This window comes from Labeo rohita, chromosome 2, assembly GCF_022985175.1.
Source record: "Labeo rohita strain BAU-BD-2019 chromosome 2, IGBB_LRoh.1.0, whole genome shotgun sequence".
Classification (NCBI taxonomy): Eukaryota; Metazoa; Chordata; class Actinopteri; order Cypriniformes; family Cyprinidae; genus Labeo; species Labeo rohita.
In genome coordinates this window covers 31,787,925-31,810,247 of record NC_066870.1, presented here as the reverse complement: position 1 = coordinate 31,810,247, position 22,323 = coordinate 31,787,925, and the positions used below count along the sequence as shown (strand labels likewise).

The window sequence follows — 22,323 nt, the reverse complement described above, 5'->3', positions numbered from 1 at the left end:
CAGTCATCCATGTAAATAAGATCCTCCTTATGTTAGTGGGGGGTAGGAGAGTGACATTACCTAAACTGAAACAGTTCACATTATTTCATGCAGAAGATCATCATTCACATGTGACAGAAGGTTACAGTTTTTTTTATTTTCAGGAAAGCATCAACTGTTGAATCACTACACAAAATAAAAGCTGATAATGCAATTGACAACAAATAATATGACCTTCATAATTATCAACATCTCATCAAAGCCAATTTAAGTCTCAAATGGCTTCGGATCCAACCAACTCTCTTCTCTGGAGATCTTCGATCACTTTTGTAGACCTGCAGCACTACTAAATAAGAGTGCTGAGAGCTCCTTTGCCATAGCTTAGAACAATCTGATGTTCTTTTTGTCTCCAGAGCATCTTCAACAAAGTCCTCCAGACTTCTGCTGGAGTTTCTCTGAGTCTATCATTTGGTTTTAAACTTGCATTCAGCCTGTGATGTCTTCAGGTGAGATTTCAGGCAGGTATTTTTTGGGGTCTCCAGGAAAGGGCTGAGATGGTGCCTGGTTAAAATGTCCCATCAGGAAGATTCCGATGGTGCCTAGTATAAACAGCAGCGCCATGACGATGAAGCACATCCTGTCAATCACCCTGGCGACCAGAAACCATTCTTCATTCTCCTGCAGAGTGAGATGAAAAGGATTACCGGAATTCAGACGTCACACTAGTTTTTTCTGGTATTGGAAAAGTTAAACCCTAACACAAACATCCACTGTTCTTGTGTAAATGAGAGGCACTTTCAGCCTCATGTTTGGAGAATTCTGGAACAGTCACTCACACTTTGAAAGTCATTTTGATGCTTGGCACTTTCTGCAATGTGTTTACAGGAAGACACACACTGCTGCACTTCTGGTGAAGCTGATGCCAAACTGGATTCCAGATCCTGTGCTGTGTTCCCTCCCAGACCATTTTCTGAAGACAGACCACAAAAGAGCAAATTTAAGGCCAGAAACCATACAGCAGGAAAAAAAAAATATTGAAAGTGTCATATAGTTGATTTTATCACATTTGATTTAATATTATATTTTGTCATTATCTAAAAATATTGAAAAAATAAATAAACATATAGACTATTGAATACGCTAATTATTTAAAAGATAATTTTTATTTTATTTATTTTTTAAAAAACAATATGAGAAAATTGAAATATTTTTATAATTGAAAATGAAAAAAAAAATATGTAAATGAAAATGTAATTTAGCTGTATTTAATGTTTAATTTAATATCTATTTTATTAATATTATTTAAAAATATCTAAAGTATTATATCATCTATCTATATATACTAATAATGTGTGATTTATATACTATTAGATACACAAATTATTTAAAAATATTTTTTTATGATATTTATTTTTATGCTGAATGAAAGAAAAATATATATAGTAAAAAAAAAAACAGTAATATGTCAAAATATTTGTACAATTTAAAATTTAAAAAAAGAAATTCTTTCAAATATATTTTTTCACATAAAGTTTTTTTTTCAAATATATTTTAGAATATATGAATAAATATATGTTATGGCAAATCTGTATTTTCATTACTCAAGGTTTTTTTCCCTTAATGTTGAAAACTGTGATGCTTAATATTTTTATGGAAACCGTGATATATTTTTTAGTATACAAAAAAGGGCATTTATTTTAAATATTTACTTGTAAATCTTTTCTAACCTTATAAACATCTACTTTTACTTTTTTAATTAATGTAATGCATCCTATTTGAACTAAATTATTAAATATATATATATATATATATATATATTTTTTTTTTTTTTTTTTTTTTTTTGCCTACAAAAAGTATTTTCATAGCTTCATATAATTAAGGTTGAACCACTGATGTCAGATGGACTATTTTAACAATATCCTTACTACATTTCTGGGCCGTGAACATGATAGTTGCGTTGCTGTCTAGGAGTCAGAAAGCTCTTGAATTTCATCAGAAATATCTTGTGTGTTCCGAAGGTGAACGAAGGTCTTACGGGTTTGGAACGACATGTGGGTGAGTAATTAATGACAGAATTTTCATTTTTGGGTGAAATTTCCCTTTAACTCACGTATTTTCTCCAAAGTGTTCTTCAGCAGCCCCTTCCTCTCCTTCAGTCGACTGAACATCAGCTCTGAGCGTGCTGTTCTGAACATATATTCATCAGCCTTTGCTATTAATCCGAGAGAGCTTCGTCTCCTGCGGCGAAGTGGAGTGCCATTGCCCAGGGCAAACATTTTAAAATCCCCTTCCTCCTGCTCAGGTGTCCAGCGCTGCATTGTCATCCTCAGCAGACGAGGAAGGATATTCAGCAAGACCTAAGTAGCACCAAAATGGAGGGTAAAGCGAATAAAGCATAATGTATAATAACAATGGTTTCACTATGTCTTTATGGATTGGACAAAAAGCTTAAATAAATAATTGTTAGTTGAACCTTTCTGATGGTGTTGCTCATGGGATGGGTGTTTGGAGTTCGCAGAGAAACGTTTAACACCACCACACAGTTCATCACAGTTATTGTGGTCACCGACATCACAAACATCAGATACCTGCCAAAAGAACACAGATTTCTCTAGAAAATGTATGCTAGAACACATAATATTGTATGTAAACTGTTTTCTTAAGTTAGTAATTGCTGAAAAAGTGTGATGAGTGAATAAAAGCACAGACTCACTTTCCGATGAGAGGAACAGCTTGGGAAGTTTCTGGCACTTTCTTAGCAATAAGGAACAGGAAAACAGTCTGCCCAAGCAGGATTGCAATGGTCATAGTACATTTCTGTCCTCCAGCTATTAAGAACAAAACAAACATACTGATTAATTTTATAACTGAATGATAATGTCTCATTTATTCACAGGTTTCTCCTATTGTCACTGCTGGTCAGTGGCTCTGGATGACATTACAGTCACACTTCATGTTTAGTTCCTCCAAAAAAAAAAAAAAAATTGACATTTATAAGAACTTGTTGAAATAGCAAGCATACTGGACATCAGCCACAGTGACATCTGTTAGCATTTGCTGTAGAGTCTGACCTTTGGCCGGCAGGAAGTAGACGAGCAGCCCAAGGGATGAGAAGAGAACACAGGGCACAATGATGTTGATGATGTAGAACAGTGGCTTCCTCTGGATGACGAGGAAAAAGATGATCTCCTGGTACTCCAACTCATCTGGGCTGTATCGCTTGTTCACGATTTTCTTAGCAGGGCGGTGCTTAATAATCCATTCCCCATTCTCTGACCAATCAATGCATAGAACAAAATACATGTTATTAAGTAAAAATGATCATTAGTGGTGTTTAGCATTACTATAACTATTCCTCACAGTTAGGAATCTGTGCAAACCTCTAATTCACCACATTAAACTCTGTTGTGTGAGGCTTGCTGAGTAGAGATGTGATATTACAGTACTTTTTTAATGTAATTGTATTTGTAATGGGTTAAAAAGCCATTAACAGCTAAGAAAGAATATCCAGAATGAAGATGTCAATATGTGATATTAGCCTACTTTTCTAAGTAACTGTATTTGTTTTTACTGCATGGTAAAACTGAAAAACAAACAAACAAAAATTATAGTAACCACCTAGAGAGCAACCACCCAAAAAAAAACAGTAACAGCAACATACTAAAAACCATTTAAGTTTACATGTAAGTTTGTTTGTTTTTTACCTTGAAATATACATTTCAAAATCATTTTATTGTATACACGAGGCATAAGACGTTTGGCTGAATTTACGGTAACATGCAGGCGATTCAATGTACCACAGTGATACAGTGAATTACATTTATGTAGGGGGCTCCAAAGTCGCAAAAATACACTAAAATATAAACAGTTGCTGCAGTCACCTTTATCGCTGTTCGATGAAATTTTGCAGGGGAAATACAGACATTTCAATGGGAATACACGAAAAAATTTTCAGCAGCTGATTATTGCTGCTGAAAATGGTCAATTATTGTCATGTTTTGGGCGGTACTAATCATTTGGACCAAGAAAAATATTTGACTATAGACTGCCAAAAGTTATAACAAATCAAGAAGAAGAGTGCAAAAAACTGTCTGATGAACAAAAGGTGTTTGTGATTGCCCAAACTGAACCAGGATTTCCAGGGCAAGAATCTTGACAACATTCGTGTTTGTTCTTGTTCTTGTTCTGCTCAGGTAGGTTAAAAATTAGGCTAATATATTAATTAATACTGCTCATATGTATCTTTACCACCTATTAACTTTAGTTTGTCAAAATATTGTGCCCTCTTCTGCTTACTAAATCCTTCACTATATGATAGCAGCTTCCACATGTTTTTCAATGGTTTAGACAGCATAAATTTGCAGAATAACGTATTCAGTAATACATTAACCGTGCAATCCATTCTGTTTTTTACATCTGAGGATCACCAGTATGGCCGTGCATCCGGGTAACTGACCAAATCGTGCTTTAAGTGCAAACCCTATATACTATAAAGACTTTTTTTCCAGCAAAACACAATGTGCTACAGGAAATGTAGTACCTGTAAAAGCTTCTGGATCAATCTCAATCCACTCCATAGTGACGTTGTCTTCGTCTGACAGCATCAGTTTAATTTCATTGGCATTGTACGTCTCAGACCTGCCAAAGCAATCAGAGTGAAAGCAGAATGAAGCATCTTCCTATTTCCATGTATTTCCACCAGTCAACATTGTTAAGACAGACGGATCAGCCGTACCTAAACACCATGCTGCAGTTCTGCCAGTCGAAGGGGAAGTAATTGACTTTAATGGCACAGGAGCTTTGGTAGATGGCAGGAGGCAACCAGACCACGCTACCGTCAGGATCTATCAGAGCGTTAGTATAGAGGGCCACCTCAAAACGCCCATCCACACTGCAAACAGGTATTTACAATCACATTTGATGGACTAATTTGATATTTCAGACTAGTTATTTTCATAACTAAAAGCCTAGTTGAAGACACAGCGAGCTGCTGATAAGTGATTTTTGGTAGAGTTCCTTTTGTGTTTAGTTAAATTCTGGATAATCTGCTTAATCAAATCAGTCTTCAATCTCACTTGTTCTCCAGGCCGATGTCAGGCAGCCATATAGCTTTAGAGGGAAGACGCATTCGTGTGATGTTCTCGTAAACCTCAAACCCTGTCCTGTTTGCCCAGCGGAGTCGATAATCATGCCATTTCTGCCAGAGAGAGAAAGAGAAAGAAAGGTATTTTCCTCTGAAATCACTGTTTACCATATTGTACATGCACATAGATGTAACACAGATGTGATTACTCTCACCATCTCAATCCAAACGCAAGTGGTGAGGGTTTCTTCTTTCTCATTCTGAACATGAAAAAAAGATGATAAACCACAGTTACATACTACACACACATTTATCTTGGGTATACACACATGAAGAGCTTTACCAGAGAAATGAGGTTGGTGAGGGTCATCTTGATCTTCACATCGGTGATGTCACCATGGTTCTCCATAGGCCGTATGTTCTTGTTGTATCCCACCATTAGATCTCTGTGCAGAGATCCTTCTAGATTACAGATCACATCTGAAACACACAGATACCATGTCAATCTAATCTTTTGTTGAGCATCACTACAAAAACTATAACTTGAGTGTTTGTAATAAAAAATGATTGCTGCAATTAGTTATCACTTAAAATTCAACATTGTAATGTTTTTTAAGTGTGAACAATATGTAAAAATGTATTGTTATAATTTATAGTGTTTGTGGTTGATTATAAGTTTAGTTAACTTAAAATACTAATATTAATATTAATACTAAAACTAATATTAATATTATTAAACTAAAATAGTAAATCATGTGGGATTTAAAGATAAAGCACAAAGCAAATATTTCACTTTGTTAATTATTAAGATTGCAAGGTAAAAATTATAAAACACAAGATGTATTTTGCTCATAATATTTTGGAGAAAAATGTAAAATCCCAAAATGGATAAATCCACTAAAATACCAGTTTAAAAGTCATTATAATTTATTTACTTTTTAATTTTATTTACTCTTTTAATTTAATTTTTTTTAATTTTGGTCCTGCACCTGTTGGAGATGTTTTGTATGTTTGTATTTTCCCCTCTCTTCTATTATGTAATGTATTGACATTCATATATGCATTAAGTGTGACTTATGTGTCCAAATACCAATTGTGCCCCTGTACTGAATCCTAGGGTTCAACATTTTGTGTCAGTTTTTTATTTGTTTGTTTTTCCTTATTTTGAGAATAGTCTTCTTGTTGACCTTTAGTCTTGGTTGGTCTGTGTACACACTTTGCACATCTTTACAGTTAAAAATATCTCTATATTAGCCTATTAAAGCAGATATATGTTTATAGACATGGCAAGCTTTTACTGTATGTAATACTTGTGTAAATCAACAAGGATTTAACACCCTATTTAACACCCTGTTTGACAGTTTAGCATGCTAACAATCCATTCTCTAACTTTAACACTTCATAAAGACAAAGTGTGAAAATGTAAAGACCAGTGGTGCCATAAAGGATTTGTCCACCAGAATTTATTTTCAGTTTTCTTTCTACAGCATATTATGACAGTCTGCATGTGTTGAACTAAAAACTTCACCAGTTCATAATCTGACTTTGTGCATCACAAACCCTCAAAATTTAATGAAAAAAAAAAAAAAAAAAACACATCTTATTACCCGAGAATAAGAGCGACAGTAGGGTCCATAACCAGACGTTTTTGTGGAAGAGATCGGAGCCATGTCTATTATCCTCAGAGCAGCATTAGTAAAGAAGAGCTCTCCAGCACCTGGTCAGTGTGTGTGTGAGGGGAAACAGTTGTTTAGAAATGGGAAGGGTTACGGGAAAAATAGGTGTGGTTCCAAACTTGAATCCTCATTGTTATTTTCAGAATGCCCACACAGTCTGTGCCCATACAGCTCCTCACATTGTCAGCTGTCACTATACACACATGCACACGCACACACACATGTTGCAGACCTCAAAGTGAGGTCACAGGAACTAGTTCTCTGTCTGCTTCTTTCTCTGATGTAAAGCAGAAAGATAAGGTTACAGTATTTCCCACAAGCTGCTGCACAGATGGTATCCCAGGCATGATTTGTGGAAGGACATGTGTCATCAGCTGCCATGTGTTCATCTCTGTCTCAACGATTGTCATCTGGGGAGACAAAGAGGGTCATAACACCAGAAATTTCTTCATTGACAAATTGGGAAGTTGGTTTTGCTTCTATTTATGATCTTGAGGTGTTTAGTGAAGATTTTTTGCATGAATAGAAAGTTTTTCTGGAATATCTGAGTGAGTGAGCAGATCTGTGGGCTGTACTGTGGGTCAACGGGTGCTAATCACATCCTCTGGTGGATTATTTTAAACCTAATGGCATCTCTGGGGCATAAATTTATGACAGCTGCACTTAGTCAACTTTGTTTTAAGATGTCTTGGAGATACATCAAATGAGAAACTTGGATGTTTGTCCATTTTTTCCAAAAAAAAACTGACAAAAAACAAAAAGGTGAAGTCATTGTCTTTTTTAGGGAAATAAAAATGGTTTTGTGTGAGTTATTTAGTCATTCACTCAACTAATTTGTTTAAAAAGCATACATTAAATCAAAAAATATAGCTGTGAGCAGCGATTTCCAAGGGTTCAAGCACTTTAGGTATTTAAGCACATAAGGAAAAAGGCATTAAATATTATTTAGCAAGCCTGTAACCATCTAATTCAGTTATTAAAAAAGCATTTTTGTCAAATCCAGGTGATTTACAATAGAAATATGATGTTTTTATAACATTTATGACTGTTATAACACCAGCTGTGGTCCGATCTCCCTGAAACTTTGCATGCTTGTTTAGAATCACCTGTCACATGTGCTCAGTAGGTTTCGTGAAGTTTTGAGTTTTTTTTTAGGCTTTATAGGCTTTTCGGTATATTTGGACAGGCCCCTTTTCTAAAGGACCCTGTTACAGCTTTCCAAAGGGTAAATTTCAAAACAGTTTGATTGACAGCAGTAGTTCTAGAGGCAAAGTTGTTTGGAATGAGGAGGTCTTTCAAACAATATGAATATTACATGTATGTGTGGAAAACCATGCAATGTACAATCATTTTTCAATTTCTTTCAAATTTCAAACAGGCCTACCATTTCATTCTGATCAGCCTCCATTAACCTTGTCTAGGTGCTCAAACTTCACCGGCCAATGGTGGCCATTTTTTTTTTTTTTTTTTTTAGAAAAACAGAAGTGTTCTGAGTTAAAACACTTGAGCCTACAATTGACGGTTTAGGAGTTACTGTATGAGCGATTTCGTACTTTCGATCGCTGTAGCGCCCCCGTCAGGCCAATTGGGGTGAGCCTCAGTCACATTGTAGGCGGTGTGAGTACTACCATCCCTCCAAGTTTTAAGTCTCTATGACTAACGGTTTGGTTTGCACAATCAGTTTTACATGGAAATCGCTCATCCGTGACCATTCTAACATTCTACATCTAATTACAAAAACTAATTAAACATATAAAGTAACTGTCTTTATGAATGATTCTTTCAATCATTCTCTTAACTGATTAATTCAAAAACACTGTTCTCACGTGTTCTCTGACAGACAAGACAGAGCAGGTTACTTTGGGCATGAAACAAACTTCCAGCTATTAAATTTTGTAATTCTGTAAAGAAATTCAATCAGTAAATGATCGCTGTAGTACCTCTTTTCAAGCGGCACATCAACTGATCATCTCTTCCTCTTTACTAGTTATAGCTCAAAATAAACATCATGAATGAACATCAGAAGGTATATTGTTTTAGCTGCAGAAAGACATCAATGCACACCATTTATCAAGTTCAAGTCCACCAATATAAATCTACTCTATTGTTTGGTTTGTCGGACAAATTGGCAGATTCTGCTTTATGATTGATCAGATTGCCTATCAATCAAACTCCTGGTAAAACTGGTTTACTTGGTGTCTAGTACAAAGAAACTGTTTAAATAAACAAACAGATAAATATAAAATCACATAGACAGGCATAAAAACAGAGACTAACCAATGAACGAATGATTGATGGATTTTTTTCAACATCCTTTCAATAAACCACAAATTTTATGTGTAAAGCTGTCTGAGTAAATGTAACAAGAGATCATCATATCTGATCATAGACAGAGAGTTCAGAAATATCTTGTGTTGCCACCCTGCACCTCTACAAACCATTCACCATTGAGTGTTGAGGTTTATTTTTAACACATTGGAATTCTGGAATGACTGATTCTAGAGACTGCTTGTTTGTTTGAGGATCAGAGATACAAAACCTTTCCATATAATTCCATTCTAATAAAACAGAATAGAATGCTTTGTACCATCTGGTACTACTGTTGATTGAGATCGGCAAGAGATGGATTAATATGGAATTCTAAACTAGAGGAACTAGTTAATCTAATCCTGTCAATCATTACCCAAGAATATAAAAACAGCTGTTTGCATCTCTACTGTGACAGTTCTTCTGGTATTCACCAGCCCATCTCATGCATTATTTCTATCCATTCATAAGTACAGGGAGGCACAAACTGATCCCGAAACATACTCAAGGATTACATAAACATGCAAACCTGTGAAACTACAGTTGATCAGCACTGAAAGTGACTTTACATTGCTCTGAATAAACCACTTAAGCATGCTTTTTAAAGAGAACATACTAGGTGGAGCAGACAATGAGCCGCAACTGTCAATAACTATCAAGCACTAACGCAGAATGCCATTTCTCAGTGTTCCTTTAGGATCTTACAGAATCTTTAGTGCTCATTCTAAAGCCCTGAGGATTGTCATCAGCTCCAAATAAAGAATCAGATTGACGTTTGTTAATAATGTAAGGACACCTGTTGCCAAATAGTACAATTAACACAGTAGCCGACGAAAAAGCCCCCCTGAGTTTTTCAACTCTGCTTCCTGCTGACAGAGATGTTCAGCTGCCGTGAACTGACACGCTCATAGCAAGTGCAGTTTAAGTGGAGGTAAACAAGCTTCTAAATAAGGTGTTTTCTCACAGCACTTACCTATCTTTCCCATCTATTAAATCACAAATGTTATATAAGAGTTAGGATAAAAATAACAGAAATTAAAAAAGATTTACAAATACAACAGGATCAAAAGATGGGAATGAAAGATTAGAATGTTTAGAGAAAGGCAGAGGGAAAAAAGAAAAAAGGAAAGGAGGAAAAGGGAAGAAGAAGCAAAAAGGAGAAAAATAGGAAAAGGGGGGAAAAGAAAAAGAAAGGAAGAGGGCAGGAGGTCAAAATAAAAGCAAATTGCTCAATTTAATAAAATATATAGGAGCTCATATATTACTGCCCTTTTTCAGATTACTACATTACCAGGTTCATTAGCTGCTATAAGGAAATAACGAGAAGAATAACAACATGCAGTGAACAGTAAAACTGTTTGCACTACAAACCAGTGTGTTCATAATTAAGACAATACATTAAAATAATGTGGTAAAACACAGCAATTTGCAATATCAAGAACCAAAATGAGCTGTTTTGTACAGCTAACAACAGGATGTGGATGAGACCGGAAACCAGACCCATAAAATGTACACATTTTCAAGAAAAAAAAAAAAAAAAAAGAAAGAAATTCCTGACAAGCTCATAAAGACAAAATTTATTTAAATATAGTTAAATCTTTAACTATTTAAACATTTTATTTTCTTCTTTGTTTTCATATAAAAAATATAAAGTAATACAAATAAATACATAACAAACATCAAATATAATATCTGTACAGTTTACAGCTCAGACAGGAGGATCAACCTCTGTCCCTGTGAAATAAGTTAAGTCAGAGTGGATATACTGTTACCATCAATCCCGTCTCAGAGCACAGTGACCAAATGAGACCCTTTATCCTCCAGAAAAGTGTCAGCTTCTGTGTTTGCTCTAGAAAGGAGGTCCCATCCAATCATTTCCATAGCAGCAGTTTAGAGAGTTTAGGATGTAATGTCACAGATGCCATTTTAGCTCAAGTATGATTTCAGCAACATATATGAGTGTGTTTTACGTTTTGAGAGCATCAATGGCGACGGCAATGATGCGTGGCATGCTGCGGTAGAACGCTTCATTCTCCAAACCCACCAAGCTGTAAAAGGTCAAAGGTCGCCCACCAATAGTGGCCTTGATCCGAGACTGATACAAACCACGTTCATTCTTAGAATTCAGGTCAACCAGCACCTGGAATGATAAACACATGCATACAGAATTTAAATAAAACACCACACAAACATAACATACATAAACGTTTGGGGTAAGTAGATTTTTTTTTCAACAAAGATACATTAAAGGGATAGTTCACCAAAAATTAAATTTACCCACCCTCAAGCAATCCTAGGTGTTCATGACTTTCTTCTTTCAGATGAATACAACCAGAGTAATATTAAAAAATGTCCTGGCTTTTCCATGCTTAATGGCAGTGAATGGCTTTTGTGAATGGATTTTGAAGCCCAAAAAAGTGCATCCATCCATCATAAAAAGTACTCCACATGGTTCTATAGGCTGTGCCTATGTCATATGTCATCTGCTAGAATGCCACTCTCTCATAAACACACATATGACACTTAGCAGAAGCTAGAGATTACGGTTTATGAAGTTATAAATATGGCTATTTTTCTTACACAAATGCATAGCTTCATTTCAGATGGCATTTATTAACCCCCAGTGCTGTGTGGAGTACACTATGATGGATGGACACACTTTTTTGGGCTTTAAAATCTCAACACCTAGACTGGACATTTTTAATGTAACTTGAATTGTATTCCTCTGAAAGAAGAAAGTCATATACATCTAGGATGGCTTGAGTGTGAGTAAATCATGAGTTTTTTTTTTTTTTTTTTTGGGTGAACTATGCCTTTAAATTGATCAAAAGTGAAGGTATGTAGAAGGCATTTATAATGTTAATTTTTTTTTTTTATTCTTTTTAAACTTTCTTTTCATCAAAGAATCCTGAAATACCTAAATATTAAGCAGCACAACTATTTTCAATATTGTTAATAAGAATATTTCTTGAGCTCCAGATCAGCATATTAGAATGATTTCTGAAGGATCATGTGACACTGAAGACTGGAGTAATGATACTGAAAATTCAGCTTTGCAATCACAGGATTTCATTGCAAATGAAGTCTAGTAACTTCTACGACACACACACACTCACCTCCTGGAAGATCATGTTCATGTTGTTGGATGGAACAGACAGGATCCAGCTGTACATCTCTTTGGTAGTGCTGACCAGCTGAGCTGATTCAGTTACTCCTGAGCAAACTACAAAAACAAAGAAAAAAGCCTTACAGTATAAATTAAATAATAAAAACTCATATTCCATAAAATAAATGTAATATTAAACTCATATTCCTTTTCAAATCATAAAAATGATGTAGCTGAAGTGTACAGGCTCCATAACATAATTTCCAATGGACAGCAATGCTAAATGTTAATGAAACAAGAATTTGTACCTTTGTCATTGACTCCTTGTATCTGACGCTTGTGTAGATCTCTCTTTCTCCTCCACAGGAGCTCTGAAACAATTATTAGTCTATTAGTCTGGACATTGATGGTTTAACATAATTCTGCAATTATTACAACAACTACTACTAATTATAATTGTAATAGTTGTTATTTTGTTATTTGTTCAAAATAAAAAAAAAATATTTTATTAACATTATTTATATTTTAATTTTTTTTTAAATGTAACTAATCAATAAATAATTATTATTAATAATACTTTATTATTAACAATAATACAATACAATAATAATAATACACAACTGCACTGTAAAATAAATATTATAAAATATATATTATTAATGAATTAATATTATTATAATACTTTTATTTACATAACAATATTAAACTTACAATACTATTATTCCTGATTGTCCTAATTTCTTTGCTTTTAAACATTAAAACATACACTACAAGTCAAAAGTTTTTGAACAGTAAGATGTTTTTTAAAGAAGTCTCTTTAAAAGTTTTCTGCTCACCAAGCCTGCTCTTATTTTATCCAAAGTACAGCAAAATCAGTACAATTTTGAAATATTTTTACTATTTAAAAATTATTTTTAAAAATACTACTTTAATTAAAAAAAATACTAATTAAAAAACTTTTCTATTTGAATAAATTTTCAAAAGTAATTTATTCCTGATTTCGAAGCTGATTTTTTTTTTGCAATATTACTCCAGTTACATGATCCTTCAGAAATCATTCTAATATTCTTATTGCTCAAAAAAAAAAAAAAATATTATGTTGAAAAGTAGAATTTTGCCAGGTTTCTCTTATAAATAAAACGTTCAGAAGAACAGCATTTACCTGAAATAGAAATATTTTGTAACATTATATATGTCTTTATCATCGCTTGACCAATTTAAAGCATCCTTGCTAAATAAAAGTATTAACTTCTATAATTTTATTGTGGTGGGATGACTATTGCAGGTAAAATACATTCTACTTATTGCTGAAAAATCCTTTAAGAACTTTCAAAAACTATGGTTTCCTATTATTCTTCCTCAGTACTCTGCTACTCAATTTCCCATTATTAACTCTTACTTTTAAAGAGTGGTTGGGTCGAAGTTTCCACAGATCTAGATGCTGTATCCATATCATCCCGAGGGGATGCTGTCATCACTGGATGTCCTGTGACACTTCCTGTGCCGCTTCCTCTGAGGGCTTCATATAGCAGACCAGTCCAAATGTCAGCTGACAATACAGACTCTCTAGATTTGGCACTATTATCCTGTTTTCCAGTGGTGGGAATGGTGAAATCCCTCTGAAACAGTTGGTGGTCCAATTCTGGTATGACAGGAATGCGCAATGATTCTAGTTTGGAACGAAGGGCAGCAATAGAGGTGCGCAGCGATCCGTCGAGCTGCTGAAGAGGAGCTCTTTCACCATCTTCATCCTGAAAATTTCATCAAATCAGTATCAGTCTTCATTTATTATTATTATTATTAGTGAGCTCCATCCAGTGTTGCTCCATCACATCTAAAGACTTTAAAACTTAAAAAATTAAACAAGTTTACCGGTATGAAGAGTTGTTGCTCCTGAGACAGTTCCTGTGAGTTTTTAGTTCTTTGTGTTGATCCAGATCTTCAGCAATGCCTGTAAGGTAGCTCTCCCAGTCGTCCACCAGGGGGCCCACTTGCTGGAATAGTGCTGGCTGGCCTACCTGCTCTTTGAGAATAATTTGTTGGTTAGAAGAATGACAATATGGAGAATGATATATAAAGATCCTAAAAGATATTACATTCTGTAAAGCACTGTATATCCTCTCCTGAGCCCTGACTGGCTGTACAAGTATAGTGCAGAAAGGTTTAATGGCTCTACCTGTTTCAGATGAACTTCTACGCTTTCGTGGTATCTGAGCAGAGCTGTACACATTCTCCACCAGCTGAGGAAGAGTCTGAGTGAAGAAGGTCAGATCAACTTTATCTCTGATATAGTCATCGGCCCTCTGAAGTAAGTCCAGCAGAGTCTGCAGGAAGGAATGCAACTCTGTAGAGAGAAAGACAGCGGACAGTGAGAAAGTCAATAGAAAATACTGCCTAGAAATAGACAGTTTTCTATATTAATAATATTTCTTTTTAATCATATTTAAAAAAAATTAACCTGAAGTTCACACAGAAATTAATTTCTATCATTAATTGCTCACCCTCATGTTGTTCCAAACCTGTAAGACTTCCGTTCATCTTCAGAACACAAATTAAGATATTTTTGATGAAATCCGAGAGCTTTCAGACCCTGCATTGACAGCAATGCAACTGACACATTTAAGGCTCAGAAAGGTAGTAAGGACATTATTAAAACAGTCCATGTGACATCAGTGGTTCAACCATAACGTTATGAAACTATGAGATTATTTTTTGTGTGCAAAGAAAACAAAAATAATGACATTTATTCAACATTCTTCTCTCAGATTTCATCAAAGATATCTTAATTTGTGTTCTGAAGATGAACAAAGGTCTTACAGGTTTGGAACGGCATGAGGGTGAGTAATTAATGACAGAATTTAATTTTTGGATGAACTATCCCTTCAACTCTAAGTGAATTCTGTTTAAATATGTAATTGGATTTTTAAAATTTAAACTGTCTGGATAACTTACGGCACTTTTTAAAGCGGCTTTGGCATTTGTCCTGAGCGAGACGCTGACAGGCAGAGGGGTCGAGGGTGGGAGGGCAGGATAGTGTGTAGAAGTGGCAGAGCGTGGTGAACTCTGACATCTGCTGTTCTTCAGACAGCTCAGTTGTCTTAAGCAGCTCAGGGCATGTGGGCTCCCGACTCCCAAAGGACTCTGGAATTTGGAGAATGGAATGCAAAAAGATTTTGCAGCATTTCATTAAGCAAAAAGTGTGGGTGAGTGGAGATATTCTTTGTTTCAGTAGTGTGTGCAACATGTTGAGCAACTCACTTTGTATCTCTGTCATGACCCAATCAGAGAAAGCTGTGACCCGCGTGTAAACGCCAGGCTTTCCCTTCTCCCCACAGCCATCCCCCCAAGAGGTGATGCCAAACAGCTGAAATCGTCCTGATAAATTGTCCTGGAAGATCAACGGCCCTCCAGAGTCACCCTAAACACATGCAAGGACACAGATTCAAGTAAGATGATTGCAAAGCAGATGCAGTGTTTATAAAGCAGGTACCATGTCTCTTCATCAGTTAGTAAACTAGTACAATAATGTGGAGATACCTGGCATGAGTCGATGCCTCCAGACAGGTACCCAGCGCAGAACATTGTGTTCGTGAGCAGCTCCTTCCCTAGTGCACTGCGACAGGTGGTCTGGGACAGCAGGGGCACTTTTGCCTCCATTACCACATCTGCTGAAGGACCGTCTACACACATAAAGAGAATCAAGACAAACATAAACACTTTACAGCTTTTAGGCAAATATTGTGGGATATTATGAGCACTTTTTCTAAAATATGAGTTATGCAGATTGTCATACCCTCATATAAGGAGCCCCAGCCGGCCACCAAACAGGGTGTACCAGCCGGTGGATCGAGGTCAGAGGGTAAGCAGACAGGTGTGACCCGTTCAGACAGAATTACTGGAGAACTCAGCTCCACCAGAGCAATGTCGTTATTGAACGTCTTTGGGTTAAACTGCACCAAGAGAAAAGGATTGGACACAGATGGGAAATATTTAAAAATAATAAAACACTACACATTGTTTTTACTTCAAAAATAAATAAATAAAATGATACAGTTGAGGTCAAAAGTTTACATGCACCTTGCAGAATCTGCAAAATGTTAATAATTTTACCAAAATAAGAGGGATCATACAAAAATGTTTTTTATTGACTGTATGATTTTGAGATTTTTCACATTGAGGACAACTGATATATATTTATATATATATGTATAATATAAAATTAATAGAACCTTTCTACCTTCGGATGAGTGATGATGCGATTGACTTTCATGAGCTGCTCATCAGGGTCAGTTTTTGTGAGGTCAAACTCTCCCACTACAGCTGTCCAGTAACTCTCACTGCGGCTCCTAATTGGGGGAGATAATTTGTATACATTCAGCAGACAATTTACAATCCTTATAATCCTTTTCATAAAGTGGTGAAAACAGCATGATAAAAAAAACAATGTTGTGCTTTTTAATGTTATGGCACACTTAAAAGGGATTGCTCACCCAACAGTGAAAATTCTACTCACCCTCATGTCGTTCCAAACCTGTAAGACCTTTGTTCTTCTTCGAACACAAATTAAGATATTTTTGAAGAAACCTGAGAACTTTCTGACCCTGCATAGACAGCAATGCAACTGACACGTTCAAGGCCCAGAAAGGTAGTAAGGACATTGTTAAAATAGTCCATGTGACATCAGTGGTTCAACCGTAATGTTATGAAGCAACAAGAATACTATTTGTGCACAAAAAAAAAAAAAAAAAAAAAACAAAAAGAACTTTTTCTGATGTAGAATGTTCATCTCTCTTAGTTCATCATCTGTATATTCTGGTTCAAATAAGTAAGTCTGGATAAAAAAATTTGCAAGTCATCCTTTCTGTCACAGTCTTCAGACATGTTTACAAAGACTGTTTTACGTACAGCGTGTGTCTTCTACTGCTTGTAAACAAGGCGCAGCCCATCCAGGTTCTACGTCAGAATGCCTTCTCTTGGATCAGCATCACCACATGCATTTGTCGTTGTACTCACATGAATGGCAACGGAAACTGACACAGAAGAGAATAAATTGTTGGATAAAGTAGTTATTTCTGTTGTCTTTGCGTACAAAAAGTATTCTCGTAGCTTCATAACATTACGGTTGAACCACTGATGTCATATGGACTATTTTAACAATGTCCTTACTACCTTTCTGGGCCTTGAACATGTCAGTTGCATTGCTGTCAATGAAGGGTCAGAAAGCTCTTGGATTTCATAAACAATATCTTAATTTGTGTTCCGAAGATGAATAAAGGTCTTACAGGTTTGGAATGACACAAGGGTGAGCAATTAATGACAGAATTAAATTTTTTTGTGTGAACTATTCCTTTAAGTTAAATTATGTAGATATGTATTTGCTCTCTTACCCAGCAAAGCAGTGGGCGGCAGTGAGAACCCAAGAACTGTCAACCAGAACACCCCCACACATCAGAGCCCCGTCCAGCCGAAGGTTCACCAGCCATGGCCAGCTGCCCAGAGGGCAGGAGATCCCCCCATGATACGAGAGCGAGGCTGTGTCATGTTCTGCGAGACAGCGAAACGCTGGCCACACACAGCTATATAAACAAAGCAACATGAATAATTAGATACAGCTGAAATTACATTAAAAGAGACTTATAATTTATATATCGGTTCTCCTGAAGTCCATTGACAATCTTAGCCAAGGTTTGTTTTCAATGTAATTTTTAAAAATTTAAATCATGTAGATTATGTAAAACTGTTAATTCATTTTTAAAGGGAATCCTGGGTATTAAGACTTGTCTCTGGCTGTAGTGGAAAACCCACAAAATATTTAAGTTATTTAAAAAACCCATATATATATATATTGGACTATGGGGGGGCGCAATTATTTTGATGTCATAAAATAGTTGCACCAGGTGAGTTACTGACGCTACCTGTTGCTATTTTTACCGCAACTCAGAAAATAAAATACTGATACGATGACCACAGCTACTTAAAGTGTTTACAAGTGGCGATGGATATAAGCGCAGGCTTAAACCAAATGCCGTACCATCGATTTTTCCCCAAAAGGAATCGAAACGCCCTGGATATCGAGTGAAATCTGCGCTGAGAAACTCCTTCAGTGGCTGTGGTGTCCTGACAAGCGTCGGCATGTTTACATTCTGCCAGGATGGCATCTAGCATTTCTTGTCTCTGCCATTTGTAAGCTCAGTATGTGGTCTACTAAAAGCCTCAAAGGCATCAGGGCTAAAGTTGAGAGAACAAAGACGCAGGTCTTTAGAAAGTTTTATTCATTCACAGGCATCTTCCTTTCGACTAAAAATTGCAACCAATGTTTTTTTTTTTTACTTGTTATTTTAAGCCATAAAAGTCTTAATACCTGGGGTTCCCTGTAAAGAAAGATTTTAAAGTTCTGAGTACATTTACATAATGCACTAAACTTTTTTTATTTTTTTTCTCTTACCCTGTGCTGTGGTCTGTGTGGCTGGCTCCAGGTTCTGCATGGTGTTGAGCAGACTGCACTGCAAGACACGAGCACTGCAGCTCTCTCCCATGACTCTGATGCACAAATCTTTGTTCACCTGTTCAGGTGTGCAACGGCGTTTATAGAAGCCACATGCCTGACTCAGCAACCAGCTCCTCTCTCCTTCATCAGCTTCCTGCTGGGCATGGGAGATGACCTCACAGCTAGGCTCTGACTGTGTATCCTCTGGAGATGCTACAGAAATACCACCACTATCAGCATCCGTGTTTAAAGTCAAAGAGTCAAATAAAGAGTGTGTGCAGTCAAGCTTACCACAAGTGCCTTTTCGCTGTCCACAGTCCTGAAACAGACAGGGCACACACCCTCTGCAGCCTGCCTCAGCCTTGCTGCGGTCCGATACGGCAGCATCTACGGCAGACAGAGCGCGGGACAGAGCGGCCTCCATCACTACTGTTCCTCTATCAGACAGCTCTGCAAAAAGAAGCAGAAAGAGATGCAAGTACAAGTGAGTACATGCCTCAAAACAACCAATACAAAGCAAATCAAAAGAAAACATTAAAAGTAGGTATAAAGAATAATATGAGACATTTAACCTCAGTGGAGCAGAAAATTGTGTTGATTTGGTGTTTATGTGAATACAAACAAATACAAAAACAAAGACAGAGACCCAAAAAAAAAAATTGTAAGAATGTTTTGCTAATGTTACTATAAGGTTTCTGAATGTTTTTGAATGTTCAAAATGTCCAGTTTTTAAAAAATGTTTTAAATTTCTTTTGGATTCGAGAACATTAGAGAAACCTTTAAGTGAACATTCCATTTTATGAAGTTTGCAAACGCAAGAATGTTCATTCTCTGAACAATATGAAACAAATAGTAACATTATAGTTTAACACAAAATTGTTTCAGAATAAACATTCCATGAACAACGTATAAAGAACATTTTTGTGCTAATATTTTGAGAACATTTTTAAAGAGCAGAATAAACTTTTTATTAACATTACCGGAGAGAACTTTGCCAGAACATTAGCCAAAGTTCTGAGAATATTCCCTGTTAGACAGGGAGAAAACTAACATTGCACAGAAAACAAACAGTATTTTGTCAGTAATGGTTTTTCTGTCAAGACAAGTGAGCAAAGTCATGCTCAAAGCAGCACTGTAGACACCAAACACAAAGTTCAAACACACCGATCCACATTCAGTCATCCGCTCTTCTCTATATCCCAGAGAGCGAGACAGACTTCAAAGCTGATTGAGATCTTAATTAACAGCCTGAACTCTGGCCTCTATGGTGACTACGCTAAACTCCTGAACACAGTCTCACTGTGATGGCACACAACAGTCGAGAACTGAAAAAAAAAAAATAATGCTTTATTGAAAGACGTATAGAGCCTATGTTGAAAATACTCCATATTTACACAGTGGATGAAACCACTGACTTCATTAAGCTGGCTGTGTTCAGTTTCAATCAAGTGTGTGAATATGTTTGCGACAATCTCAGAATGTGACAAATCTGTGGATTCAGATCTGAGAAGTAGACCATATAGACTCCAAAAAATTTTTAGAAAGGTTTTAAGTTGGTCAGAAAATACACAGTGAAGAAGCATGACTGTTTAGATGGAAGAATCTGTAAAATGCATATATTTAAATGTATTTAAATATGATATATGTGACCCTGGACCACAAAACCAGTTTTAAGTAGCACATAGACAAAATATTAGTAGAAATGGACAAAAATACACTGTATGGGTCAAAATTACAGATTTTTCTTTTATGCCAAAAATCATAGTAAAGTTCATGTTCCATGAAGATATTTTGTACATTTTATGTAATTTTTGATTATAATTTTTTATTAGTAATATGCATTGCTAAGAACTTCATTTGGACAACTTTAAAGATGATTTTCTCAGTTTTTTCTCATTGTTTTTTTTTTTTTTTTTTTTGTACCATCAGATTCCAGATTTTCAAATAGTTGTATCTCTGCCAAATATTGTCCTATCCTAACAAACCATGCATCAAAAAAAGCTTATTTATTCAGCTTTATAGAATCTTTATTCTATATAATTGAATATAATTAAGTATAAATTTCCAAAAATTCACCATTATGACTGGTTTTGTGGTACAGGGTCACATATGCTTATTCAGTAACAGTCAAAATGTTTATTCTTAGAAAACAGTTTGTGGAAAATAATTTATTCTCAGAAGTCAAAGCAAGCTGTTGGAGCTCTGACATCAATGACTACAATCATTGGAATAGCTTTTCATGTTTTGGTTCAAAGTATCGTTTTTTTGACAAGATTACTGAAAAGAAAACAGTGTGACCATTAAATTTTTTGGTCGTCACAGTGAGATTGCATCTTCTGCATCTACACTCTCAGAAGAAAGGTACAAAGCTGTCACTAGGGCGGTCACTCAGGTACAATACCATAAAAGTACAATATTATTAGCTTTTGAAAGGGTGCCGCCCTAGTGACACTTCTGTACCTTTTTTCTAAGAATGTAGAAGTAGCCAAAACAACAAATACCTGACCTACCTTTAAGTGCACTCTGTGGCATTCTGTACACCTCTCTCACGGGTGGCGCTCCACCACACCAGCCAATCATCATCAACAGCAGCAGTGACATCACACCCATGATTCCACTTCAGCTGTCCACAGGTGAGTCTTCCAAGCGAAAAATGTATTTTCTAACAGCCTTAAGAAGCAGCTCCCTTCGCATTAAGGCTTCTCCCACCTCCTGGCCAGCTTAGCTTTCTCCCACAATTCCTCTTGGAGGATCTGTTAGTGACAGAAGCAGATGGAACAATGGAAGGGCATGGAGCAGCCCTGCAGATATAAGCAAGAGCACTGGACCTCTCTCTGAGGGGGTGGGCATCAGGGCCAATGCACTCCCAGTTGAATTCATTAAGACGATGAGAGCAAATCACGAGGAACTTGCCAAAGCTGGAAATGTTCTGTGGTGAGAGAAAAAGAGGGGAAGAGAAAGAGAGCTGGATGGGTAGGGGGCGGGTTGTTTGAATTCATTAACGTTATGGAGAGACAGAGAGGGGGGGGCGAGAGAGAGAACGAGAGAGGGAGCATCTGTCATTCAGCCAATCTCTGAATGAGAGCATTGTGCTCCTCCCTGAGAGTTCAAAGCTTGCGAATGTGGCGATCACAGGCACGCCGACCTCCTTGATCACTTTCACGCTTTTATGTGCTCCATTAAAATATTGTCAGTTCAGATCATCACATCTTTCTCAGCTCAGCATAGCCTCATTGCATAAAAAGATACAACATTAAAAAACAACGGCTCATCGTTTGTTTACTCGTTACTGGTCGAGGGTTCGTAGAAAAGTTTGTGTTGTGCTTCCTAATTTGTTAGACTGTCACAGAAGTTGCTTTCCAAATCTTTTTTGAAAACTTTTTCAGCAACATTTGAAAAAGCAAACTGAAGTTTGCTTAAAAAAAAAATCCAATTTGTATTGTTACAATAGTTGATAGACAAAAATAAAAAAATCATGTATATGGAAGTCTAACTACTTTTGTTGTTTCATGGGAAGTGCTTGACAAGTTTATATTTGGATGAAAGCGAATACTTGACATCCATTTGGCTGCATAATAAATGCAAATAAAAATAATAAAACGCTTTAAGGCATTTTATCACAGATGAAAAAATACATTATTTAGCAAGCTTGTAACCACATAAATCATTGATTTAAAAAAAAAAA

At 36.1% G+C, this 22,323-nt stretch overlaps 2 protein-coding genes across 3 annotated transcripts; both read right to left on the bottom strand.

The window, feature by feature from the left end:
• Positions 1-448: 448 nt before the first annotated feature.
• On the bottom strand, positions 449-13,626 carry chrng (cholinergic receptor, nicotinic, gamma). The gene is made up of 16 exons (XM_051136919.1): positions 13,551-13,626; positions 12,460-12,522; positions 12,162-12,268; positions 11,016-11,185; positions 6,670-6,734; positions 5,406-5,542; positions 5,278-5,322; positions 5,055-5,176; positions 4,715-4,870; positions 4,520-4,617; positions 3,051-3,251; positions 2,693-2,807; positions 2,453-2,567; positions 2,090-2,336; positions 816-949; positions 449-657 (listed from the first exon to the last, which is right to left on the bottom strand). The coding sequence occupies exons 1-16, from the start codon at positions 13,624-13,626 to the stop codon at positions 466-468; spliced, it is 2,043 nt and encodes a 680-aa protein (XP_050992876.1). The 3' UTR covers positions 449-465.
• Positions 12,460-21,561, bottom strand: prss56 (serine protease 56). 2 transcript variants are annotated; one of them, XM_051129386.1, is made up of 13 exons: positions 21,149-21,561; positions 18,930-19,088; positions 18,597-18,851; positions 17,539-17,727; positions 16,389-16,497; positions 15,945-16,101; positions 15,689-15,831; positions 15,410-15,569; positions 15,104-15,292; positions 14,328-14,495; positions 14,024-14,174; positions 13,551-13,902; positions 12,460-12,522 (listed from the first exon to the last, which is right to left on the bottom strand). In XM_051129386.1, exons 4-12 carry the CDS (start codon positions 17,598-17,600, stop codon positions 13,821-13,823), a joined length of 1,221 nt encoding a protein of 406 aa, XP_050985343.1. In that variant the 5' UTR covers positions 17,601-17,727; positions 18,597-18,851; positions 18,930-19,088; positions 21,149-21,561; the 3' UTR covers positions 12,460-12,522; positions 13,551-13,820. The 2 variants fall into 2 exon arrangements, with proteins under 2 accessions (XP_050985343.1, XP_050985353.1); XM_051129396.1 differs by lacking the exon at positions 12,460-12,522 and having other exon boundaries at positions 13,803-13,902; positions 14,024-14,169.
• Positions 21,562-22,323: the final 762 nt, after the last annotated feature.

What these genes read in the sequence shown, in the direction of transcription:
- chrng (XM_051136919.1), bottom strand. Translation starts at nt 13,626, where the DNA reads ATGACAGCATCCCCTCGGGATGATATGGATACAGCATCTAGATCTGTG. An exon ending in GACATCGGCCTGGAGAACAA is followed by an intron (nt 4,871 to 5,054) that starts GTGAGATTGAAG and finishes ACCTGTTTGCAG; the next exon opens with TGTGGATGGGCGTTTTGAGG. An exon ending in TGATCCAGAAGCTTTTACAG is followed by an intron (nt 3,252 to 4,519) that starts GTACTACATTTC and finishes TTGATTGGTCAG; the next exon opens with AGAATGGGGAATGGATTATT.
- prss56 (XM_051129386.1), bottom strand. Translation starts at nt 17,600, where the DNA reads ATGTGTGGGGGTGTTCTGGTTGACAGTTCTTGGGTTCTCACTGCCGCC. An exon ending in CTGGGGCTCCTTATATGAGG is followed by an intron (nt 15,832 to 15,944) that starts GTATGACAATCT and finishes TTATGTGTGTAG; the next exon opens with ACGGTCCTTCAGCAGATGTG. An exon ending in GAGGCATCGACTCATGCCAG is followed by an intron (nt 15,570 to 15,688) that starts GTATCTCCACAT and finishes GCATGTGTTTAG; the next exon opens with GGTGACTCTGGAGGGCCGTT.